Below are 20,428 nucleotides of genomic sequence, written 5' to 3' on the forward strand. Positions count from 1 at the left end.
TTTGAGTGGACAGAGGAGTGTAACAAAAGTTTTCTGGCCCTCAAGAAGGAAATGGGCACCGCATTACCTCTGCAGGGTTTCGACCCATCACTGAGCAATTTTGTTACTACAGATGCCAGTTCTAAGGGATTGGGTGCTGTGCTCACCCAAAGAAATACCAAGGGTGTGGAATACACCATAGCTTTTGCTTCACGTTCTCTGATTCCTGCTGAGGAAAAATGTTCAGTCATTGAGCGTGAAGCACTAGCATGTGTATGGGCCTTAGAACATTTTAGGCAGTATGTCTGGGGCAGCAGAGTCACTCTATGCACAGATCATAAGCCCCTTACCAAAGTGTTTACAACGAAGGGGTTGTATAATGTGTCACCAACATTAGCCAGGCTTTCAGTGCGTTTATTTGATTTTTTGTATGACATCAAGTACGTTTCTGGAGTGAAGAATGTGGTGGCAGACTTTTTGAGTAGATTGCCCGTTGGTACTACAGACAGTGACCACATTTCAGAAACAGAGGAGACTAGCATAGCCAATGTTCTAGAACAGTTCAACGGCATATCTAAGGAAGAATGGCTAACGGAGCAAAACAAAGACAGCATTATTAGTCAAGTTATAAATATGCTAACTGATGGATGGTCATGTAAAAGCCAATTACCCGAGCCATTACGACACTTCTGGGAGATAAAGAACAACTTGTCACTGGAGAATGGATTTTTATTAAGGAGTGTTAAGATTGTTCCTCCCAAAAGCATTAGAACGAGGGTACTAAGTTTGTGTCATGAAGGACATTTAGGTATTGCAAAAACAAAAAAAAAGGGTCAAAATCAATTACTGGTGGCCTGGTGTAGCTTGGAGGTGGAGAGAATGGTCAGGGAGTGCACACTTTGCGTCAACTCAGATAAAACACAGGTAACATTCAGACCCCCCTTGCACTCTATTCCATGCCCGTCCATGCCGTGGGAGAGAATTGGAGTTGACATAATGGGTTCTGTATCTGAGGATTTAGAACAGTGGTACATATTAGTCATCATTGATCATTTCACTAAGTGGCCTGAACTTAAGTTTGTAAAAACACCAGATGCACATGGTGTTGTCAAGTTCCTTGATGAAGTATTTACACGCAAAGGGCTTCCTAAACAGGTTATTAGTGACAAAGGGGCACAATTCATGTCCGAGACATTCAAAAATGACATACAGAAGCACCAAATTCTGCACAAAACCACATCAGTCTATCACCCAGCAGGTAATGGGGCTTTTGAATGAGTAATCAAAGGAATCGTCCAGTTAGCTAACAGCAACAACCTAAGCTGGAAGCAGGAGACACTAAAAACACTATGGGCTTACCGCATCACACCCTGCGAAACCACTGGTCACAGTCCATTCGAGCTCATGCAGGGAAGGACTCCATTGACCAAGGACAATGTGGGTTGGGTCAAGGCAGCCAAGAGAGTACACTGGTCCTCCCATCTGGTCAGAGAAAGGCTAGTGCGTGCACAGTCCAGTTGTAAAGAAAGATATGACAGCATGCACAGGTGTAAGCAAGTGGAGCTCAAGATAGGTGGCACTGTCAAGGTCAAAAGAAGTGGACACATAGGGAAGGGTCAGGACAGATACATCTCTCCCTTATCGGTGTGTGAGGTGTACTGCAATTCCGCACTCTTGAGCGTTGATAGGGTGTGGCACTTCTCCGCATTATCTCCCTACAGACAACCCTCAGAGAATACAGAAGTTACCATGCCCACTGATCAGACTAGTGAGAGTCCCGAAAAGATCAAACATGGTGCAACACACCATAGTGCATCTGACTATGATTCTGACTATGAGTTTCCCACACTACACACCACTGGGCACAGCAACATCACACAGCCCATTTTTGAACCAGTTCACACACCACTAGATCATGGTACCCCAGGCAGAGTTAGAAGACAGTTGCCTTCAACACCCTCCAGTGACGCTCCTCTGCCTGTCGATACCAAAGGGGATGATGGACGGAGCGCTTGAGCAAATCAAACACTCACCCCCAGTCAACTGATCTGGGTTTAATCCATCATCATTCTTTAGCTCACTCCACCACCCCAGTTCAGACATGGCCATATGCAAATCAGTCTGACCCTGTGCCTCATGGGAACAGTCCAGCCCGAACTGCCAAGACAGGAGCCGGGCAGGAAGACTACTTTTGCCACCAGTTAAACTTTCTGATTACATTTTGTGAGTAAATTGTAACTGCATGTATTTTGTTTGTCCTCCCCTCTTCTTCTCTTTACATTCTGCTTCTTTCTTTTTCTCGCTCTCTCCCTCTCTCTCTTCTCCTCTTTCTTTCCCTAGGGAGGTGGATGTGTTGTGATTACATACTTCTGTACCTGCGAGGACACCGTTACTATTGTGCAACCATGTGTCCCTGCGCGGACACTGTACCATCTGTGCTGTCACCAGCTGCCAACCGTCAAAGGTGGACAGTTGACAGCTGATGACCGAGAGCAGCCGCGTTTACTTACGCTCCGAGTTCTGTAGGAGCCTGTGTTGGCGAGATAATAAAGAACTCAACATTATTCTTCTCCTGCCTACTGGAAGTTCTTTACAGACTCCCGATGATTCTTAAAGCCAAAAATGGCTTTATTTTGGCTGTCTCCCGCCTGAAATTTCTACTTCTTCCATAGAAGTCAATATGTGAAATGCATTCTCCCGTTTAACTTTTCTAAATCTCCCACTTTCCTTTCCTAAAATGTTGGCATGTATGAGTGAGGCATGAGTGACCTTTGACAATGATCGTTCGGGACTAAAGGTCCATCCGCTCGAGTGGTTTGTATTAGTTTGCACCAAAGATCTTCACCTGTGCAAATACCATTCGCGCTATAACAGCATTCTGCACCTTAACTGTTGTGTTTGTTGTCTAGTGCGATCAGATTCTTCTAGTCCTACTTCTATGTCTATGGGTGTTCCTTGCTTGATGCAAATGATGAGTCCACCCATGCACGAGCTGACTCGAGCGCGTCTCCCTTTACGAACATTAAATACAATACAAGACACTCACAGTGGCATATAAGTTTATCAATTGCCGGTAACAAATATATATTTTAGTTGCGGGTTTACCACCGCACAGCATGGCCGCTAAGAGATCTACCATATTTGCACATGCGGTCTAGTGTTTGAATATCCCATGGAGACGACGTATGTCATGTGACCAGCATGAATGTTAATGTTTGAACTACATTTACCGATGTACAGCCTGATCGGAGATGATGTCAGTGAGCGAAGCAGGGGATGCCAGAGTTCAGGTGCGGCTTAAAAAGGTACAGGGGTTCCTAACCCCCAGCCCTCCTTGTCAGGCAGACTCGTTATGTCACCGGGTGACTCGGATCTCAGTTTAAACTTAAGTGCACCTGCAAAATTTGACTCTCGCTCGCTTCAACACCAAGGGGCCCGACCGACACTGTCATATTGACAAGACTAGTCTATTCTGATCGGTGCGGGGAGAAGATTAATCATCTCTCCGGAATAGTTACCGTGCGATTTCAGTGCCAGTCACTATGCACGCACGCAGACTCGTACCGAAGCGCTGTAGCATAGAAAACACAAGCAGTCCCCGGAGAAGTCCTATAATGTGCAGAGCACTGAGACTGGTAACCTCTAGCCCCCCTGGCATGCACCTGTCCCCTGCTATTGACTGATTGTCCATACAGTGCGTTAGCAGCCAGCTATAGCTGTCTCAGACACCTCACGCTTAAATTACGAACATCAGCACTTGAACACTTTTGCTGGTGAGTGCAAATATTGATATAACTATTTTTTTTGTTAGCAAATATGCTCTGCAAAAGGGTCTTAAAATTCATAATTTGACCCTGTATTAAAATACCGATTCTTATAGTGGATATACCTCCAAGAAACCCGTAAAAGGTAAGGATTGCTTGTTTATTGACACACAAACTGGTCTTGGATTTGAATCCTGTCTTCCAGCATGGAGCCCTGTTATACATTCCAAATATTTGATGTGCTTGCCTTCACTCAAACTCGATCCTTGTCACTTCTGAGACAAAGTGACGATCAAAACCGCACATTCAACCGCTGGTCTTCTGAGCGAGTCTGCCACATGTCTGAAACCAGACACCTTCTAATAGTGATTAATTCATGGCAAATACTAATGCCTCACCGTATTTAAAAACTCAGTTTCCTGCAGCATTTAAAAAAATGTCTTGGGTAGACCATTTACGTCTCTTGTAAAAGGATCTTTGAACCCTAATGGGTCCCAATAATGGTACTTAAACACGGTGTATTACATTGTGTAACGCATCTTTCCATTGTCCCAGCACAGAGGAGAATCCGTTGCGACTGTCATGATGTACAGGAAAGGTAGTCTGTCTTCTCTTCTATTCTCTATTATGCCTGTCACCTTTCCTTTCCAATTCCGTGTGGGGTGATCAACTGGATCTCTCATGTCTAAGCATTCTGTGCTCCCTATCTAATCTTTCATGCACATGACAGTATTAGATGCATTGTGAGTCCGAAGTAGGGAATGTTTGATGATCATCATCTAAGTCTCGCTCATCTGCCACCTGTGGGGAGTTGTTTTCGGCCTCCCTGTCCGTGTATTTTAATTCCACTAGTATTGCATTCCAATGTTGTGCAATGGGATATTTACGCAGACCTGCCATTTCCTCCCTATGCAATGACTTGCTTTCTCCCAGTCGGTGGCACCCTCTTAGCTCTGTCGGTCCGCTTCCTGGTTGCTTCTCAGCATAGTCTTGTCAACATGGAGAAAAATAACTGTTTATAGTTTAGTATAGTTTTGCTGCCTGCATATGTGTTTGTTTCTTCCCAGGTGGTTCTTTTGTGGTGCGTTTTTCCCTGAGGCACCTTGCAGTCCTGGCAGACGTGACTTGGGCTTAGACCTTCCCACATCTGTGTGCCATTATAACCTAGTCCCTTTTACCCTTGACTCCAATTACCTCTGCCTCCCGAGCATCCAGGCTAAGGGCATGTTCCTGTGACGTCTTTCCTTTTAGTGCCTTGGATAAGAAACCCTGCCCTCTACCATTCAAGTCGTCTCCCTAACTTCTCCTCCTGCTCACCCTCCTTGTTGATGATATAATTACTTTCTTTCTACATGGTGTTCTGATTCTCAGCCACATAGGTGAATTACCCTTTCTCAGCTCCTGCTGGGTGGACCCTGTAAAATCCTATAATGAATTGTCTTTTGGTTGGACCTTCACTGCTTCTGGGTAAGCCTCATTGATCCAACTTTACACTGAGCTGTCTGTAGGTGTGTTCCTGGTTGGGTCCCTTTAGACCAAGTAGCGCCAAGAGCCGCAATCCAGCTCGATTTTCTTTTCTCATTTCTCACTTTATCCAACCTCTTGCCGCACAGCTTTTACCTGTTTAAACAAGCTGCATTTTGTCCATAAGATAGCTGATTGCTGCTTAGCCACTAGGATTTTAGTGACATTCATCACTTGGTTTCTGCATTCACTGCTCTTGGGTGGGCCCCAAAAATTCACTACTCAAGTATCTTTGGTATTTCTCAGTTTCCGCCTCCACCACCGCTGGATGAACCCCATAGACCATGATGTGGTGTCCGTGTCATTCCCTAGCTCCTTTGTGTACTGCTTCCAGGTAGACCTCCTGGATAAACTACTCTTGTGAGTGTGATATTTCTTCTGTTCACTGCCACAAGCTGTCTTATTTGTGATGACTCTTTATTATTGGCCTAGACCTCATAAGCCTTAAACAGTGATGTCTGCGGTATTCCTCGGACTCTCCATTCTCTGCTCCTGGATGGACCCCTGAGAACGACTGTAGTCTCTGGTATTCACTGTGGTCTATACCATCATCTTAAGTGTAACCCTGTAAAACAAACAAAGTACCCTCTTAAACGAGCACTGGAAAACACTTTGGGCCCTTTAAGTCTTATGAAAGCACCTTGTAAGTGGCAATACAATACAATCCATTGCACAATTCCTCCATATTTAAGAAAAAGATTAACATCAGGAAAGATCACTCAGTTCCCTCTTAGAGCGGCCTTGAAACTGCTTCCAGTTTTTACCATTACTGGTCCATCAAGCTCTAAAATGCATGATTCTTCAAGAGCGTCCACCCTTTCATCATATCCCAGTTCCTTCCCGAGCTGTTGATGTATACAGACTGCACTGTGCAAATATCCGGTGTATTGTGTAGAGGAAAGGTTTTAGAGCTTGCGGAGGGATTGATGAGGTGGTATGGGGTAGGCAAAGAGTTGAGAGGGGCTACAGGAACAGTCAGAAGCTGCGGAGATTGATGCGGGTAGATGGCGACGGTGTGTAGATCCATAACAGTGTGAAGAGATGCAGGTATGAAGCAGGGAATGGACTCTATTTGCCAAGAGGCCAACTGTGTTTGTGTGACGTCCTAAGCACATTCAAGCTTTTTAGTAAGAACATAATTTGGGTAACTGAATTTAGCTGCACTTACCTTGATTTTTAGATCGAGCTTAGAGTCAGCGCATATGCGCTGATCTTGGAGACTTTTTGTAGTGGAGTATGTAATATAAGCTTCACCCACCCTCCGCCCATATTTGTCATTGGCTTGTGTCAGTGTCCTTCGTAAATGCAGGCGTCTGATTCGTAAAGAGCCTTGTTAGTCCCTCCTTGGTACCGCCTTGTCTGCATTTGTTACCTCCCATAACGACTGGCCCTTTTACTTCGGTTGATTCACGGGACGCCTTATTTAGTCTGTGAGCACTATTTTATTTTTAATTTTTATGAATAATGTGGGATAATGGTGGCGCTTGAATTTGCAGCGTGCCCACACAGCACTCTAGGGACAATGGAGGGCGCTACATGCATAAAAGCGCTCAATGGGCGCTTTCACTTTAATTAGGCACGGGTCGCCAAAGCAGCCTGATGATGGTTGGGCAGAAAGTGAAAGTTTTACATGTGGCCAGGCACATCAAGTCTTTTGCAGCTCCTACTTAAACGGGTTTTATACCGTCAACAGTCTAAACCTGGTGGCTTCGGGAGCGTGACACTCCAGGTATTCTAGTTGTTGTTGTTGCTGGAAAAAAAATGTTTCTGGCTCCGGATTGATGAGGAAATGGTATTAGAAGATCAGCGGCTTCCTTGTTTTCTGCAATGCAGTAAGTGTGTTAAAAGCTTGTGGAAGCGCAGCGGACAAGGGTTACTTAGGGCACTAAGTTGCTCCTCTCCATACAGCAAAGGAAGAGTCCAGTACGATTCATACCCGAGAAAGGCATCAGCGAATCATTATCACGGTCGCTCAGTTATTCTGAACTGACTATCTTTGTCTTTAGGACCCTGTTGTTTAATTCCATGTTCTTCCATCTCGCTTGTTTAATTCCATGTTCTTCTATCTCGCTTTTTGCACAGAACACTAAATTATAGCAATTACGCTGTGAGTTTCCATTAGATAGAGACTGGCCCGACCAGCATCTTGCCACCGGTATATTACTTGCAGTGAATTATTGTACGTATAACCCGGGTTTTAAGTGGGATGAAAAAACTGGGGGCCTCTAAAAGGGTCGTGGTAAACCTGTTGAAGGAGCGTGGTCAACACAATTAGAGGCTTGGCTTAAATATTTTTTGTGTGTTGACTTTGCAAACTGATCTTGCATCCACGACTGAGTGGCATGCCTACGTCTGTTTTTAAGTTTACCATCACTCATGCAAGTAGCAAGGAAAACAAGCATTTGCAACGCAATAGGTCTCGCAGTTGTGAGATTTTGAGCTAGTGGCATTGTAAATGACAATGCCTTTTATTTATGTGTTTAAAAAAACCTGCAATAATAAAAGGCATTGTAATTTACAGTATCAATAGGTCAATAGAGACCTATTGCATTGCAAATGCTTGTTTCTTTGGCATCCATGACACTGTTTAATACTTTAAACATTAAAGCATCTATTCCTTAGGCACAGTCATTAACCTCATATTTTACTTTGCCTCTTGCTTCATTTTTGCACTTCCTGACAAAATCACCCCTCCTATGCAAATCCACATGCCCGGTTCCATGCTGCATATGATTTGAAATTTGCATTATGGTTAGGGCCTCCACATCCGACACATCCGACCTTTTCCCATTTTTGACATCCTTCTAGTTTGTGTTTCCTTGCTTTTGATATTTTTTTCTGACTGCCTTACGTGTACTCCCACACCCACAAACCTGTTCTTTTTATTCGCCACTGCAGAAAATTACCTACAATACTTTGCCCATGGGAATGGATTTAATACCCCACTCTCCCCAAAGTAGAGTTTTCACCCTCCCACAAAATTTCCTGAATCTGCCAGCTGTTTGTGTATCACCGCTACCTCGTGTACATCTAGGGTTAACAAGACTCGCTGTTTCTAGTTTTGGACTGTCCCTTAAAATCATTGTCCTCAGTGTGTGAGTTCATTTGCTTCTAATGAAGGAAACAAAGACTTACATTGTCAAAGTACACTCATTAGTTTAATGGTTGCCTAGAACAGTAAATATGGAATCATGGTGGCATGCAGCAATCTGGCATTTCTATGGTTTCCTAATCGCCCTCACTCTTCATGGTCCCACCAGCACATGGAAAGTGAGTTTAATATCCAATGTCATCTCAAAATTGTTTACTAAAAAGGTTCTGATGTGCACAAGTCATCTGTTTTTTCATGTACTTCTCAAAAACGACTTATGTTTCTACACTGAGGCGGAGCTCCCCTTTGCCTGTCCAAGCAACGAAAACAGTAGAGCAACAGACCGTTAAATATCAGTCAGGACCTTCATAAGAGCTGGATGTTTACAAAATGTAGGAGTAGAGTAGCCTCCTCGCCTAACAGTTGATATTGAGATTTTCCAGGTTAGTGTTTTAGTGTGTTTTTTTGTAATGTCTCAGAAATTGTTAACCTCTTCTGATCACCAGTGGTATGCTGCTATTAATATGACTGCGGAGGCTGTACCCATATTAATCTGCACTTCATGACTAATCTTTGAAATGTTGTTGTAGCTTTATATCTTACAACACAGGCATCATACTTTCTGAGAATGACTATTGGACATATCTGGTGGGTTGGGGTGTGTGGAATTCATGTAATTATGCAAAATATCGGGAAACCTACATGAAATTGTGCACAATAAGCAAAATTAGAACCTCTCATTTAGGGCTACAGTTTAGAGCAAAATTCGTCCTGCCGTCAATTTTTGGTGTGAGGACGCATTTCACATTATAAAAATAGAGCAAAAACCACAATTCTTGCAAGCATCAGGTGCTCGAATTTTGGTTGTTTGCATTGTTTTCCCTCTTTTTGCACTATCATTTTGCCCTGAATGTCAGCATATTTTCTGAATTTGTTGTGTAACAAGTGTAACATGAAATTCCTGTATTTATCCTGGCATGGTTTACATTTCTGACCTAGTTTATAATGACTAAGAAGCAAACACAAAAACCAAAGGAAATGATGGACGGAGTGTTGAACATTGCAAGCACTCACCCCCAGTCAACTGATCTGGGTTTAATCCATCACCGTTCTTTTGCCCACTCTGCCACCCCAGTTCAGACATGGCCATATGCAAATCAGTCTGACCCTGTGCCTCATGGGAACAGTCCAGCCCGTACTGCCAAGCCATGTCTTCTCTAGGACGGGTTTCTGGCATTTCAGCCGTCTTCAGCCAGGCTTGCTTGAATCCATGCTGTTTTTCCTATATTTCTCTCCTTCCCATTCTGGATGACACTCATAGTTTGTTGCTGCTGTTACTACTTATAATGGCACCTGGCACCTCATTCGCTCTTTCTCATTTCCCCTAGGGTCAGAGAATTGGAGCGGGCTCGGAACTGACATCCCGGTGTTCAGACGGCATGGAAGCCCCTGTGCCCTTACATGAGACCCGCTTTCAGGCGGCAGTGAAGGTGATTCAGAGTCTTCCCAAAAAAGGTATGGAAGCATAAGCCAAGTGTTTTTAGAGCTGGTTAGGGCAGTACACATGCATACCTTCCAAAGGACAACTCTGCATGCTGACTATGCAGATAATGCATCACTAGCCTATGAAATTCTTCTAAATGTGATCTCAAAGTGTAAGAATGTGATTCAAGTTGCATTCATCTTATTGCGCAGAGTGAAGAATGGGTTTCTCAAATGGAGTATTTCATCAATTGTTACCTTATTTTACCTGGTCACTGCATTTTTAAATGGATCACAAGAGATGAGAATGGAAGAGAGCAGCATTGCAAGGCTTGGGTGTTCTCATTAACATTAACACTGTTGATTCCATGGGTCAGGCAAAGTTTTACAGAGGCCAATCAAATATATGTGCTTACATAGATAAAACATGTATAGGTTTGAAATCCTAGTAGACCTCTCTAAGAGCTGTATTTTCGTGGTTGAATTATTGGTACTAACCTGCCTTCCCACCCCCTCAAGAATATAAAACTTCTAAAAGAAAACATATTTCATCTAAGTTTGTCAGGATAGTTTAAAATTGTAGGGTTGGCACTTATAATGTTTATATTTGTAGAGTGAAAACCTATTTATGAAGCTTTACTTACATAAGACAAACTCAGGCCAGGTTGGAAAAGCAACTGTGCAGGGGGTCCGACAAAGCCTCTCTCTGTCTCTGTCTGTTCGTGTCTCTCTCTCTCTCTCTCTATCTATCTCTCTATCTCTCTATCTCTCTATCTCTCTATCTCTCTCTATCTATCTCTCTCTCTCTATCTCTCTCTCTCTATCTCTCTCTATCTCTCTATCTCTCTCTCTCTATCTCTCTCTATCTCTCTCTCTATCTCTCTCTCTATCTCTATCTCTCTCTCTCTCTCTCTCTCTCTCTCTATCTCTCTCTCTCTCTCTCTCTCTCTCTATCTCTATCTCTATCTCTCTCACTATCTCTATCTCTCTCACTATCTCTATCTCTCTCACTATCTCTATCTCTCTCACTATCTCTATCTCTCTCACTATCTCTCTCACTATCTCTCTCACTATCTCTCTCTCTCTCTCTCTCTCTCTCACTATCTCTCCCCACCTCCCGCCGAGCAGCTGGGCATACTCTATCATGCATCCAGAACAGATACAGCATGGTAACACAAGAATCTATCAAAACACTGCACAATAATGGCATAGACGGTAATAGTGCACTTCTCTTCATTCAGACACAGCTTGTGCAGAAACACTTTAAACTCCCTTAAATACACTGATGAATAAGGGCACATACAGGAGCAATGCACACATTCTCACATACCACTCAGGGGCACCATCCGACCCCTGCCACCACCACAACTCCAGAGGATTGAAACCCATCCGTGCCATGCTCACACTCATTCTGAATGCCTTCAACTCCCCTGCTACCTTCCCAAATGGTTGGAAACATGCAACTGTCCTATTGCTGAAGAAACCCTTTGTGGATCCTTTAGTGCTCGCCACCTACAGACCAATCTCCCTGCTATCATTCCCGGCCAAAGTCTTAAAGAAAATCATCAACAGACACCTCACCGATTACCCCAAATGACAACTAATTCCTCAACAGCACTCAGTCTGGTTTCAGACCCTACCACAGCCCCCAAACTGCCCTCATCGCTGCCACTCTAAACAGAGGAGATACGGCAGCCCTCATCCTCCTCGACCTTTCTGCAGCATTTGATAGTCTCCCACCCTATCCTCATCCAATGCCTACACAATAGTGGAATCCGAAGACATGCACTCCAATGGATCTGCTCCTTCCTGTCAGGAAGGACCATGTCAATCAGCCTGGAATTGTACACCTTGGACGCCTATACCCTCCTCTTCAAGTTCCGCAAGCTCGATCCTCTTCCACTTATACTTGATCCTTCTATCCAGCATCATCTGCTCTCTCAATATCAACGTCCTCTCCTGCGCCGACGCAGCTACCATTGTACGCCCACGCAGTATCATGCGCCCGAGCAGCCATAATTGTATGCTCGCATAGCCATCTCTGTATGCCCGTACAGCCATGGCTGTATGCGCCTGCAGCCATGCCTTATGTGCATGCTGCCACAACTGTATGGGCATGCATGCAGCCACCATTGTACACACGCGCTGCCACTGTTGTGTACACGCATACACACAATCAATCTCAAAGTCAAGAACCTGCCATCAGATGCGTACACATCCAGCAGCAAATGTCAAAATAACCACAATCACACCGCCAATTAGTCAGTATTCCACTCATGCATGACCAGGCTTAAAACACAGCCATATCGGATGCCCAGACAGTCACCGTCATTTGCCAACACACTCGCCATGATATAACCACACAAATACTATCACACATCTTTATCAGACACCCAGCATCACTCGTCTACAAAGCCACCCTCCTAGAGCAACAGTTGTTCCAACACACGCCCAGTTATCTGTTGTCATAAAGCAATAGCTAAAGTCTAAACACTAAAATAATGAGCTCTTCTAATAAACTAAAAGGATGTTCAGTTTGACTAATGTGGCAATAGCAATTTTGTTGATATTTCAATCAAGGTGTGCCTACTTGGAGACTTTACTCTTACAGGAGATAACGCTTGTTGTCATTTGTTGTTTACCCTTGCGCCCAGAAGGGTTCACCAGTACGGCACCCCCCACTTAAACAAAGTAGATTACACGGAACATACCTAGGAGTGCGATAAACCACACCCCAATTGGATTCCATCGCAATAGCAACTAAGCCACAAAACCTAAAAAGACATGAAATTCGAAAGTTAAGGTATTACTTTCACTTAATCTCTCTCCCAACCCTATTACCTTATCCTTAATCCCACATTATTTGTGCCATTAACTAACTTTATTCTGGTTGATTACAGTTGGCAATCTATTTTTATGGGAATATATTTTTGTTAAAGTTTGTGACATTGAAGAAATTATTGGAGTTTGTGTTACGCGTATTGAGTAATTAGGATGATGAGGTGTTACTTCTGGTTGTAATATATTTCGTACATGTCCGTATATAATAGTAATTATAAGGTTTTTATCTTGTTTTTACAGACATTTCTAGTTTTTAACTTGATTTTCATGCATATGGAATGTAAAAATTATTTTTTAAATATCAGAAATTCTATGTTGCCTAAAACGAATTTTGAGCATGAAAAATGTTTGATGCATTTCTATGCATTGTATGTTGGAGAGGGATTTTAGGAACATCTTCGCATTTTTTTTCTTGTTATAATGCATGATAATATACTGGGTTTTAATTGTTTTCCCCTGTTTTACGTCAGTATTGTTGAACATTTCCATACCATTTATGTGCAGTTATTCTACATGCAATTGATTACGTTGGATTATTGGTGGTATGTTATTTTGTTTGGCTAGGGTAGGGAATTTGGAGAAATAAATATTTTAACTTTTTAATTTGACGTATTTTTAGGTATTGTGGTACAGACTCTAAAACTATCACTATATTAGTAAACCATAACTCCTTTTCAATTTTTGGGACTATACATACATTTAGAAAAATGATGTCGTTGAGGAACTAAATGTTACAACGATTTAAATACATCAAAATGGTATTGGTAGCACCCCAATATATACATAATTATTGGGCAAAAAAGAAGCAGGGAACTCTGGGTAGTTCTCAAGTTTAGGTGGAAAGCAGGTCCTATATAGAGCACCCTCAACACCAGCGACACTCTAAATTTGCTCACCTCATATGTCCGCTTTTCTATCAAAGTCTTTAAGCATAGGATTAGCACAGTGTCATCCACGCTGAAATAGAAAAGGACAAAGTCTTTTGCTATTTCTACAGCCAAGTCTTTAAACATAGGATTAGCTCAGTGCTATCCATGCTGAGTTGTAAAATGGCCAAAGCCGTTTACCACTCTGGGCGCAGTATTTACAGCTATGGATTGGTAAAATACCATCCAAGCCAACCTGAAATGAATAAAAGCAACCCCTGACACGTGTTTCGCTCTCTTTAGAGCTCTTCAGAGAGGTATAGCTTTGTACAGACACAAGGAAGCACCCAGTATAAGTCAAAACAAAACCCTATCAGGCATAGAGTGACGCATAAATTATGCAAAAAAGAAGCAGAGAACTCTGGGTAGTTCTCAAGTTTAGGTGGAAAGCATCTCCTGTATAGAGCACTCTCAACACAAGCAACACTCTAAATTTGCTCACCTCAACTGTCTGCTTTTCTATCAAAGTCTTTAAGCATAGGATTAGCACAGTGCCATCCACGCCGAGATAGAAAATGACAAAAGTCTTTTGCCCTTTATTGGGATAAGGTTTTATTAATTAATGTTTAAAAAAAGTGAAAGTTGGGCTTAAGGAGTAAAAATAAAACATTTTTAAATGTAAATATAAGGAATTAAAAGATAAAATATTAGAGTGCCCTTAAAGGTTGCATATACACAAATAATGCCGGATGTCTCAAGGTCGGTGGGGGTTTTTGTGGCACCTGTTTGTTATGCTAACGCATGTTAATCAAATGATTGATGATTAACTGTAGAGCTTAAGGAATGTAAAGAATTCAGAATATTAATTTTGAAACACGTTTCTTTTGTGTACTAATGGAAACTTTAATAAAATGTTTTGTCCAAAAAATATCGTCACACATTCAAAGTATAGTGTTATGTTAATACAAAATGCAAAATAATAGTGTTACTACATGAAATTCATAAATTATATTTACTACGCTATTAGTTGAATTTAATGTAATTACAACTATGATTTAATAATAAAATAGTATTTTTTTCAAATAAAAAAAAATATACTTAAAAAGATTATTCAAGCTTAAAGTTAGAGGTAGGGTCAATGTGGTGGCACTAGATGTATTGATAAAAATGATGTGAAACATACCTGGGCTATATACTGAAAGGAGATCTAGTGGCAGGATGATGTAATTGTAGGTTGTGCGATATCCTACAACCCCAAATCTAGGGTACTTTGCAGTCTTTGTAATTGGGACAGATCTGAAAGATGCCTGTCATGAGATTTATTAATGAACTGGTGAGTGCAGGAGTCTACTGAAATCTGTGTGTGTTGAACAAAATGATGGATTTCCTATTTGATGACCAAGGTGTTTTCCATCTCTAACCTATCAGCTTTCACATATGTTCTCCTCTTCAAAACCTGTTCCCTGAAGGATACTGGAGTCCTCTAATTCATTCCCTTTGTCCCAAGGGTAGGTTTTCACTGCCTGCGTGATATTCACACACACACACACCCCCGATTTCCTGTGTTGTGTGTTGTAGGCTGTTCCCTTGGCAACAGGAGGAAAACAAGCCTCCAGTCGATGGCGAATGTGCATCACCCTTAAAGCAATTCATAACGGCTGCACTGTGGACACTGGGCAAGGAGGCCTGTGAAATCTGGCCAGCAGCTGCAGCAAGACACTTTCGTAGGATTGGAGAAACCCTCAGACCTTTGAATAAGGCGGAACCTCCGGTCGTTCTTGTAACCCCCCTAAATCGCCATAGTATTAGTTGTAGTACTTGATCCTTCAGCCAATCCTTGGTTCATCTTCATCGAGTCAACACTGAGGAGGCCTACCAACCTATGTTGGAGAGAAAGAATTTAGGACCCGAGTATAATGTATGATGGATTGCTACCCTCCCTTGCAACTGGATCCACGTTTAGAAAAATCTGCAAAGTCGCACAGTGGCTGTGACTTGAGAAGAGAAGGAAGAACTTTGTTGCCTGTTGAGGAGCTAGATGTGACCTAATTTTCACAAACCCTAATGGCTTACTTAAACTTAAGTGAGATAATAGCTTAACCCCTATAGCTTCATGATCACAAGTACTTCCTCCTTCTCTGGGGTTAAAGTGCCCAGACGTTTCTTAGCCTTACGCTCGAGTGATCGATAAATGTGTTGCGGCAGCACTCTACTGTGCGAGCAGATTCTAGAGCCTAATTCCCCTTATTTCTGTGTCCGGTCACCCATACAATATGCTTTGCTTTCACTCCTACACTGGGAAATATGAAGATTGGGCTTCTATTTGGGGGACAATCTTGTACATTCTGTAGTGAACCAAGATGCTACCCAAATCTTGATATCCATTCATCTAGTTAGTGTTCCTTAGTAGTGACTCACTGTGTATCCCCCAATTATTGCACTCAAAGTTGGTTAATTCGGTAATTCCTTTTTGACCTTTGCACTTCACTATGGAAGCATCCCCATAAGTAGCTCCTGCAAGCTGCAATCCTCTTGCCCAAGAACCGAAGCCAATATTGTTCCTTAACATTATGCAAGCAAAGCCTGAGCAGACTTTCCACTGCCATGTTTTCTCTTTGGACAGCAACAGTCGTTTTAAGATGCAACGTGTTAATTAACAATGTAATAGTTAAGATTGATTCAGTTATCAATAATAATTGAATCAGTCTTAACTAGTGTTTATTACTCTCTATATATTCCTTTCCATGTCTTTAGGTCTCACTGAAGATGGAGCATGCGTTGTCTGTTGCAAGACATGTTGTTAACTTACATTGGCTTCGCTCCCCCCTTCCTTGCTTACCATTTCGTAGGCTCTGTTGTCATGTTCATTTGCTTGCTTCTTATTCTTCAGCTTCTGTAGGTTTTCCTTCCTCTACTTGTGTATGTCCCTCCTCTGATGCACAAATGCAATACTTGTGTCTTTTCACTGCTGAATTTTTAGGCGCTACTTTTTTCATTTTGATTAAGTACTCTACGAGAGTGTGTGTGTTTTCGAGTTGTCTTCTTCATTTACTTCTTCCACTTCGTGTTCCTCTTCATTGCCCTCCATCCGTTGCTGTTCTTGCTTCCTCCCCATCCATGTTCCCATGCCGTTTTTGCTTTCACTCCACCTTTTGTTTATTTGCTCCCCAGGGAAGCCTGCACACGTTCTGTTGTCCTTATGCTTCCCCATCCCCTCCAGCTCACCCTCTGGTGTTGTCTGTGTGCTGCTTGGCCTTGCCTGCCCACCCTCCATTGTCGTTACAACAAACAAATGATGGACGGAATGCTGACAATGCAGACATTCTCCCCCAGTCAAAAGATCTGGGTTAAATCCATCGTTCTTTTGCCCACTACGCCACCCCAGTTCAGACATGGCCATATGCAAATCAGTCTTGACCCTGTGCCTCATGGGAACAGTCCAGCCCGAACTGCCAAGCCATGTCTTCCCTGGACCGGAATCAAGCATCCTAGGACCGGTTTCTGGCTATCAGCCGTCATCAGCCAGGATAGCTTGACTCCAGTGGCGTAGTGAGCACGGGTCCCACGTCTGGGAATACCCATCCCACTTAGGGCGAAAAGCGTTACAACAAACAAATGATGGACGGAATGCTGACAATGCAGACATTCTCCCCCAGTCAAAAGATCTGGGTTAAATCCATCGTTCTTTTGCCCACTACGCCACCCCAGTTCAGACATGGCCATATGCAAATCAGTCTTGACCCTGTGCCTCATGGGAACAGTCCAGCCCGAACTGCCAAGCCATGTCTTCCCTGGACCGGAATCAAGCATCCTAGGACCGGTTTCTGGCTATCAGCCGTCATCAGCCAGGATAGCTTGACTCCAGTGGCGTAGTGAGCACGGGTCCCACGTCTGGGAATACCCATCCCACTTAGGGCGAAAAGCGTTACAACAAACAAATGATGGACGGAATGCTGACAATGCAGACATTCTCCCCCAGTCAAAAGATCTGGGTTAAATCCATCGTTCTTTTGCCCACTACGCCACCCCAGTTCAGACATGGCCATATGCAAATCAGTCTTGACCCTGTGCCTCATGGGAACAGTCCAGCCCGAACTGCCAAGCCATGTCTTCCCTGGACCGGAATCAAGCATCCTAGGACCGGTTTCTGGCTATCAGCCGTCATCAGCCAGGATAGCTTGACTCCAGTGGCGTAGTGAGCACGGGTCCCACGTCTGGGAATACCCATCCCACTTAGGGCGAAAAGCGTTACAACAAACAAATGATGGACGGAATGCTGACAATGCAGACATTCTCCCCCAGTCAAAAGATCTGGGTTAAATCCATCGTTCTTTTGCCCACTACGCCACCCCAGTTCAGACATGGCCATATGCAAATCAGTCTTGACCCTGTGCCTCATGGGAACAGTCCAGCCCGAACTGCCAAGCCATGTCTTCCCTGGACCGGAATCAAGCATCCTAGGACCGGTTTCTGGCTATCAGCCGTCATCAGCCAGGATAGCTTGACTCCAGTGGCGTAGTGAGCACGGGTCCCACGTCTGGGAATACCCATCCCACTTAGGGCGAAAAGCGTTACAACAAACAAATGATGGACGGAATGCTGACAATGCAGACATTCTCCCCCAGTCAAAAGATCTGGGTTAAATCCATCGTTCTTTTGCCCACTACGCCACCCCAGTTCAGACATGGCCATATGCAAATCAGTCTTGACCCTGTGCCTCATGGGAACAGTCCAGCCCGAACTGCCAAGCCATGTCTTCCCTGGACCGGAATCAAGCATCCTAGGACCGGTTTCTGGCTATCAGCCGTCATCAGCCAGGATAGCTTGACTCCAGTGGCGTAGTGAGCACGGGTCCCACGTCTGGGAATACCCATCCCACTTAGGGCGAAAAGCGTTACAACAAACAAATGATGGACGGAATGCTGACAATGCAGACATTCTCCCCCAGTCAAAAGATCTGGGTTAAATCCATCGTTCTTTTGCCCACTACGCCACCCCAGTTCAGACATGGCCATATGCAAATCAGTCTTGACCCTGTGCCTCATGGGAACAGTCCAGCCCGAACTGCCAAGCCATGTCTTCCCTGGACCGGAATCAAGCATCCTAGGACCGGTTTCTGGCTATCAGCCGTCATCAGCCAGGATAGCTTGACTCCAGTGGCGTAGTGAGCACGGGTCCCACGTCTGGGAATACCCATCCCACTTAGGGCGAAAAGCGTTACAACAAACAAATGATGGACGGAATGCTGACAATGCAGACATTCTCCCCCAGTCAAAAGATCTGGGTTAAATCCATCGTTCTTTTGCCCACTACGCCACCCCAGTTCAGACATGGCCATATGCAAATCAGTCTTGACCCTGTGCCTCATGGGAACAGTCCAGCCCGAACTGCCAAGCCATGTCTTCCCTGGACCGGAATCAAGCATCCTAGGACCGGTTTCTGGCTATCAGCCGTCATCAGCCAGGATAGCTTGACTCCAGTGGCGTAGTGAGCACGGGTCCCACGTCTGGGAATACCCATCCCACTTAGGGCGAAAAGCGTTACAACAAACAAATGATGGACGGAATGCTGACAATGCAGACATTCTCCCCCAGTCAAAAGATCTGGGTTAAATCCATCGTTCTTTTGCCCACTACGCCACCCCAGTTCAGACATGGCCATATGCAAATCAGTCTTGACCCTGTGCCTCATGGGAACAGTCCAGCCCGAACTGCCAAGCCATGTCTTCCCTGGACCGGAATCAAGCATCCTAGGACCGGTTTCTGGCTATCAGCCGTCATCAGCCAGGATAGCTTGACTCCAGTGGCGTAGTGAGCACGGGTCCCACGTCTGGGAATACCCATCCCACTTAGGGCGAAAAGCGTTACAACAAACAAATGATGGACGGAATGCTGACAATGCAGACATTCTCCCCCAGTCAAAAGATCTGGGTTAAATCCATCGTTCTTTTGCCCACTACGCCACCCCAGTTCAGACATGGCCATATGCAAATCAGTCTTGACCCTGTGCCTCATGGGAACAGTCCAGCCCGAACTGCCAAGCCATGTCTTCCCTGGACCGGAATCAAGCATCCTAGGACCGGTTTCTGGCTATCAGCCGTCATCAGCCAGGATAGCTTGACTCCAGTGGCGTAGTGAGCACGGGTCCCACGTCTGGGAATACCCATCCCACTTAGGGCGAAAAGCGTTACAACAAACAAATGATGGACGGAATGCTGACAATGCAGACATTCTCCCCCAGTCAAAAGATCTGGGTTAAATCCATCGTTCTTTTGCCCACTACGCCACCCCAGTTCAGACATGGCCATATGCAAATCAGTCTTGACCCTGTGCCTCATGGGAACAGTCCAGCCCGAACTGCCAAGCCATGTCTTCCCTGGACCGGAATCAAGCATCCTAGGACCGGTTTCTGGCTATCAGCCGTCATCAGCCAGGATAGCTTGACTCCAGTGGCGTAGTGAGCACGGGTCCCACGTCTGGGAATACCCATCCCACTTAGGGCGAAAAGCGTTACAACAAACAAATGATGGACGGAATGCTGACAATGCAGACATTCTCCCCCAGTCAAAAGATCTGGGTTAAATCCATCGTTCTTTTGCCCACTACGCCACCCCAGTTCAGACATGGCCATATGCAAATCAGTCTTGACCCTGTGCCTCATGGGAACAGTCCAGCCCGAACTGCCAAGCCATGTCTTCCCTGGACCGGAATCAAGCATCCTAGGACCGGTTTCTGGCTATCAGCCGTCATCAGCCAGGATAGCTTGACTCCAGTGGCGTAGTGAGCACGGGTCCCACGTCTGGGAATACCCATCCCACTTAGGGCGAAAAGCGTTACAACAAACAAATGATGGACGGAATGCTGACAATGCAGACATTCTCC

At 44.3% G+C, this 20,428-nt stretch overlaps 1 protein-coding gene across 6 annotated transcripts in view; it reads left to right on the top strand.

The window, feature by feature from the left end:
* Positions 1-3,136: 3,136 nt before the first annotated feature.
* ACBD5 (acyl-CoA binding domain containing 5) overlaps positions 3,137-20,428 on the top strand; it is a 319,177-nt gene continuing 301,885 nt past the window's right edge. For 3 of the 6 annotated variants that reach the window (XM_085631746.1, XM_085631748.1, XM_085631752.1), the window contains exons 1-2: positions 3,137-3,284; positions 9,747-9,873. In XM_085631746.1, the coding sequence (XP_085487872.1) occupies positions 3,231-3,284; positions 9,747-9,873 (181 nt within the window). In that variant the 5' untranslated portion in view covers positions 3,137-3,230. Of the gene's footprint in view, positions 3,285-3,638; positions 3,753-9,746; positions 9,874-20,428 lie in introns of those variants that run through there. The other 3 variants (XM_085631747.1, XM_085631749.1, XM_085631751.1) reach the window with 2 other exon arrangements.

Source organism: Triturus cristatus, chromosome 10 (genome assembly GCF_964204655.1).
Source record: "Triturus cristatus chromosome 10, aTriCri1.1, whole genome shotgun sequence".
Classification (NCBI taxonomy): Eukaryota; Metazoa; Chordata; class Amphibia; order Caudata; family Salamandridae; genus Triturus; species Triturus cristatus.